The sequence below is a fragment of the Lynx canadensis genome, chromosome B4, assembly GCF_007474595.2.
Source record: "Lynx canadensis isolate LIC74 chromosome B4, mLynCan4.pri.v2, whole genome shotgun sequence".
NCBI classification, from domain to species: Eukaryota; Metazoa; Chordata; class Mammalia; order Carnivora; family Felidae; genus Lynx; species Lynx canadensis.
In genome coordinates this window covers 20,000,051-20,006,436 of record NC_044309.1, presented here as the reverse complement: position 1 = coordinate 20,006,436, position 6,386 = coordinate 20,000,051, and the positions used below count along the sequence as shown (strand labels likewise).

Below are 6,386 nucleotides of genomic sequence, written 5' to 3'. Positions count from 1 at the left end.
TAAAGCAGCGGCGGGAATAGCAGCTGCATTTCTTCTCTCTTTCTCCCTTCACATTCCATTATCATAGTGCTCCAATGGAGAAGGAAGGAATAGAGGGGCCCAGGTACTGATCTGCATCGGGGACTTAGACCAACACACTGGCAGATCAGAAACCGGATGGTTTTTTCCCTCTTTTTAAAAAAATACGAAAACCAAAAAAAAAAGCAAGAATCAAGTCAGTGTAATTTCATGTTTTGTTTTGTTTTGTTTTGTTTTTTTTCCAATAATTTTGCCTAGAGTTTGGCACTCCCTTCGCCGGGAATAACAGTCTTTGTTATTTTATTAGCAGGATGCCTTGAGACACACGCAGCATCTGGTGGAGGATTAACATACATACATGTGTATGTATGCGTCACGTATATATTTACTGCAAATGGTGGGGATCATTTAGTGCCCGAGATGGGAGACCTGAAGTCAGGTTTTGAAGAGGTGGATGGCGTGAGGCTCGGCTACCTCATCATTAAAGGAAAGCAAATGTTTGCCCTCTCCCAAGTCTTCACGGATCTGCTGAAGAACATCCCGAGGACGACCGTGCACAAGCGCATGGATCATTTGAAAGTGAAAAAGCACCACTGCGATCTGGAGGAGTTGCGGAAACTCAAGGCAATCAACAGCATCGCATTCCACGCCGCCAAATGCACTCTCATCTCCCGGGAAGACGTGGAAGCACTCTACACCTCCTGCAAAACCGAGCGTGTCCTCAAGACCAAGCGCAGGAGGGTCGGCCGGGCCCTGGCCACAAAGGCGCCGCCGCCAGAGCGCGCCGCCGCCGCCGCCAGCCCCCGCCCGGGTTTTTGGAAGGACAAGCACCAACTTTGGCGGGGCCTGAGCGGATCCGCGCGGCCCCTGCCAATCAGCGCGCAGTCCCCGCGCCCGGGCGCCGCCGCCGCGCGCCCCGCCGCCCATCTACCTCAGATTTTTAGCAAATACCCGGGCTCGCACTACCCGGAAATCGTGCGCTCGCCTTGCAAACCCCCTCTAAACTATGAAACTGCCCCGCTCCAGGGAAACTACGTTGCTTTTCACTCGGACCCTGCTTATTTTCGGAGCCTGCTGTGCAGCAAGCACCCGGCCGCCGCCGCCGCCGCCGCCGCCGCTGCCGCCGCCGCCGCCGCCGCCGCCGCCGCCTACTACCAGGCTTCGGCGGCCGGGCCCCAGCCCAAGGCGGCGGCGGCGGCGGCGGCGGCGGGCGCGGGAGGCCCGGTGAGCCTGACCTACCGGTGCAAGCGCAAGCGCGGGGGCGCCAAGGACTGCCTGCTCGCGCCCCACGCCGGCGCCCGCCGCCTGCTGCTGCTGCCCAGGTCCTACAAAGCCAAGGCGGCGGCGGCGGCGGCGGCAGCGGCGGCGGCGGCGGCCGCCGGGGCCACTTGCCTGGAGAGGTTTCATCTGGTTAACAGCTTCTGCCCGCCTCCCCACCACCACCACCACCACCATCACCACCACCACCACCACCACCACCGGGCCCAACAGCCGCAGCAGAATCACCACCCCCCTCATCACCACCGGCCGCAGCCCCATCTCGGCAGCTTTCCCGAGAGTTGTAGCAGCGACTCGGAGTCCAGCTCCTACTCGGACCATGCAGCCAACGACTCCGATTTTGGCTCCAGTTTGTCCAGTTCCAGCAACTCCGTGTCCTCGGAGGAAGAGGAGGAGGAGGGAGAGGAGGAGGAGGAGGAAGAGGAGGAGGAGGAGGAGGAGGAGGGGGGCAGTGGGGCCTCGGATTCCAGCGAAGTCAGCTCGGAGGAGGAGGACTCGTCCACGGAGTCGGACTCCAGCTCCGGCTCCAGCCAAGTGTCGGTGCAGAGCATCCGTTTCAGACGCACCAGCTTCGGCAAGCCTCCCAGCGTGCAGGCGCAGGCCAACTTCTTGTACCATCTGGCCTCCGCCGCCGCTGCAACCAAACCCGCTGCTTTCGAGGATGCCGGCAGACTTCCCGACCTCAAGAGTAGTGTCAAAGCCGAGTCGCCGGAGGAGTGGAATCTGCAGAGCTGGGCCCCCAAAGCGTCTCCGGTGTACTGCCCGGCCAGCCTGGGGAGTTGTTTCACAGAGATAAGGAACGATAGGGTATCTGAGATTACATTCCCACACTCTGAAATTTCCAGTACTGTAAAGAGAACTGACCTGACAATTAACTGCTTGGCGGAGGGGGCCTCTTCACCTAGCCCAAAGACAAACAATGCATTTCCACAACAAAGAATACTCCGAGAGGCTAGGAAATGCCTACAAGCAACTCCTACTACGCACTGTGCTGATAACAACACAATAGCTGCTAGGTTCTTCGATAATGATTCTTCAGGAGCAGCCGCAAATTCAGAAAAAGACTCCAAAATCCCTCATTGTGCTGAATTTGCTACGGATTTGTCCTCTTCCCAAACCGCTTCTGAGGTGGATAGAGCAGCACCAGCAGCAGCCACGAAAGCTGAGAATCCGTGCACTAACGCGGGCGACAAGACCTTGCCATTTCTGCACAATATTAAAATCAAAGTAGAAGACAGTAGTGCTAATGAAGAATATGAACCTGACCTTATTACAAATAAGCTTAAGTGCGAGTGCAATGATACAGAGGGTGAGTTTTACAGTGTGACTGAAAGTAAAGAGGAGGACGCCTTGTTAACCACAGCCAAGGAAGAAGGTTTTGCATGCCCTGAAAAAGAAACGCTTTCCTTAAACCCACCGGCTCAGAGTCAGGGCCTCTCATGCACTTTAGGTTCTCCAAAACCCGAGGATGGGGAATATAAATTTGGTGCCAGGGTGAGAAAAAATTACCGGACACTAGTACTGGGAAAACGACCCGTACTTCAGACACCTCCAGTCAAACCAAATTTGAAATCAGCTAGAAGCCCTCGTCCTACAGGTAAAACCGAAACACATGAAGGAACACTGGATGATTTTACAGTTATAAACAGACGCAAAAAGGTAGCCAGCAATGTAGCATCAGCAGTGAAAAGGCCATTTAATTTCATGGCAAATTTTCCTTGTCCACCATCACTCATTATTGGGAAGGATGGGGATTTGTGGCCGGCGTATTCCTTAAACACCACTAAGGATTCCCAACCTCCTCACAAAGCCCATCCTATATGGAAATGGCAGCTGGGCGGTTCTGCAATACCTCTTCCACCGAGTCACAAATTCAGGAAATTTAATTCATAAAAGTGTTTTGGAAGATATTTTCTTGAACCATATTACCTTCCTTTTGTTGTATAACTGCACAGGATGGTTTGTACAAGTCCATTAATGTGTTACACCCCTTTTGGAGCCCTGGTTTATCGCATTTTGAAGACAGAAATCGGATTACTTTTTTTCCATTGCGGGTTTTTTTTTTTTTTTTTTTTTTTCCTGGAGGAGGGTGGGGGCGGGGTGGGAGAAGGGTTGGTTTACATTCCACAGACTACTTCAGGCTAAAGACTCAAGTAAAACTCAGTTATTAAGGTAGAGCTGGAACACTTTACTGTTTCAATGCTAATAATGCACCCGGTACCTCAATTCAACTGCTACAAATAAATGTCAAAGGTTGAATAATAAATATTACAATGAGCCATTAAGTTTATGCACTAGATTTCAGACCTGAAAGTGTAACTGTTAATTCAGTGAAAGTTTGTTAGGTTACGTGGTTACACAGTGAGGTAGAAAGAAGTTTCTGTGAGCCCAAAATGTTCTTTTCTGGAGCTCTTTTTTGTGGGGTATCTTTTTCTTTTGCTCCCCTCATTCCTTCTCCAAGAGTAGTTGCACTTAATTTTCTTCCTTCCTTCCTTTCTTCTTTCTTTCTTTCTTTCTTTCTTTCTTTCTTTCTTTCTTTCCTTCTATCTCTTTCTTTCTTTTTTTGAGTGGAAAGATTGGGGAGTCCTGCTTGAATGCTGGTAAAAGCTGCCTCATATATGCTGAGTAAAAGGAATATGAGATTGCTTTTTTTTTTTCTTGTAAAGGATGGGATTTTACTCCTTGCAATTGGAAAAAGTCCTTTTTGTGTTCTCACCCAAAGGTTATAAATAAGGTGACTCTTATTCACTACTGTCCTGCTTACCTTGTGGTCTGACTCCTCAAGTTTGACTCCTCAAACTTGCAAAACAATTAAATAGTTCCCTTAATAGCAGGATATTTTATGGTCTGACTCTTCATAATGACAGAGCAGTAAATACAACCGAGAAAAGTACAATGGGTCAGAGTTCTAAGCATATCCCCAATGAAAAATAACAGTTATTTTAGGGCTCTTTGGTATCAGAACTCAGGCACTTGGGTTTTATTACCTTTTACTTTTTCCGCATCTCTCGAAACTTCTGTTTTCAGACCATCCTGTGACAAAGCAGGAGAGTTTCTACTGCAAGTGACAATCAGAGGTGACTATCTATATTTGCACTTAAAATCAAAGTAGTTCAACATGCAAATGGCTAGGGTCTAGCCCTTGGTAAGGGCCATGCTGGTGTGCTATCTTGTGATGATGGAAGCAGCAAATCAAAATTATGGAAATTTGCACTGTTGAAAAGCATGCTTTAGCTTTATTTTCAATTAAAAACACTGTTTAAAATTCCTGGTTCCATACATTTCTACTTATTCCAGATTGAAGAACGGTTAACAGGAATGAATGGTTTTGTTGGCATTTTCATTTGTCATGTTTTTGCCTGAAAGAAATGCATTTGTTGGGTGTAGTGTTTTGTTGTAACACCATGTGATGAGGCCAGGCAGGTTCTGTGCAAAACACTGGATTTCTTTCTAAATAACAACAGAACTTTGCAAACTTGTTCCAAATCAAGCGCAAAAAGTTTCAGGTTTAAGACAGTGAAGCAGAGATCAATTGCTATTTTAATGAATGTTAAATCTGGCAATTTTTGGTCCACCCCTCTTAGTCTGACAAATTAATTATGGATCTCAGATTTTTGCCATCATATTCCTAAAAAGTTGCATCTATAGGTCATAAATCGTAAAACAAAACAAAACATCAATGAGATGTTTACTGTGTGAATTTAAGTCACTATTTCTCATGGAAATGGACTCTTTTTTTTATTCCTTGCCCTTCACCTTCTAATTCCTACTCCCTTTGAAATTTGTCTTTTGTCTATAAATGTTTCAGTTAGATCTGGATGGTCTCAGCTCTAATTGCTGTATATGATCTGTGGTTTTACTCTTACTGTAAAGGACAGAGGCTGAGACTACCTGCATCCAAATACATTTGGATGGAGTAAACACATGCTTTGAACTGCCTCCCTTCCTTTCCTTCTTGAATGGTGGCAGATGTAGGTTCACTGGATCCTTTTTTTTTATTGGGATGATAGATATGGTCAAAGCAAAATTTGGGGGATGTCCTCCTTGAATTCATGTTTGTGTATCATTCCAAAGACCAGTACAAGTTACAGTTAAAGCCCCTAGAAAGCTGAACAATCAGCTTCACAGCCTGAGTTCTTTCCTCTTTGGAAGGCCATACAGAATTTGGGTGCAGTGATTTGTCCTGCAAAATCAGTCTGTAAAAAGTGTGATATACACACACTGGAAGTCTGTAATTTCTATTCTTTAATTACTGCTAAGTCAAGAGAGTTCAAAGTATGATGACTTCTAAGACTAGTACTTTTCTTGTTGGCTATGGAATCATTGTTCCCATATTATAAATTGAGAATATATTTGAAGCCTACAGATCTTGGGGTGTGAGAGGACCGCTAGGTAGAATAAGCACAATTTAAAACAAATATACCCAATGGAATTTCTGACATAAAATATCGGCTTCCAGCTTTGACACTTGGTCTCCAGCCCTCAGAGAATCAATAGTTTCAGTTTATAGGAGCTGGAGAATGAGCAGCATGGAGGCCGAGGCATTCCAGAGTGATACCATCAAAAGGAAAGAAATTAAATAGTCAACACAGATTTCACCCCACAGTACTACAACAAGCCAGCCAACCACAGCAAAATCTGAGTTGGGGCTTCTGTTAGGAGAGTGTACCAAATAGTATTCAGTAACTTGCAAATACAAGGTATTCTTTAGTCCCTTAGCTGTTTTCCCATTCTGCTGTGGGAATTATTCTCGGTACAGTTTATTTCATTTTGGTTGTTTTATGATTAATGTTTTCTAAGATGCTATAAGTGTCCCAGTTGTTCAAAAAGTTAAGCCTTATTGAGAGAAAAACAAAGTTACCTCCATTGATAGATTGCATTTTTACCTTTCGATGTTTTCAGGTGATAGCATTTTTTTAAAGGCACTCTATGGTCCCAGGGTCACTTAGTCCTATGTCTAAAGCTCACCACCTACAAACATAAAGAAAATGAAGGAAATCTATGACTATTTGGGGAAACAAGCTTATTTTGGGTCTCCTGTAAAAATAGTTTCCTGATAAGATTCTGAAATGAAGACTTAATTATTTTTT

General features: G+C 46.0%; 1 protein-coding gene across 1 annotated transcript; it reads left to right on the top strand.

The window, feature by feature from the left end:
- Nucleotides 1-325: 325 nt before the first annotated feature.
- Nucleotides 326-3,344, top strand: SKIDA1 (SKI/DACH domain containing 1). The gene has a single exon (XM_032593715.1). The coding sequence runs from the start codon at nucleotides 439-441 to the stop codon at nucleotides 3,187-3,189; it is 2,751 nt and encodes a 916-aa protein (XP_032449606.1). The 5' UTR covers nucleotides 326-438; the 3' UTR covers nucleotides 3,190-3,344.
- Nucleotides 3,345-6,386: the final 3,042 nt, after the last annotated feature.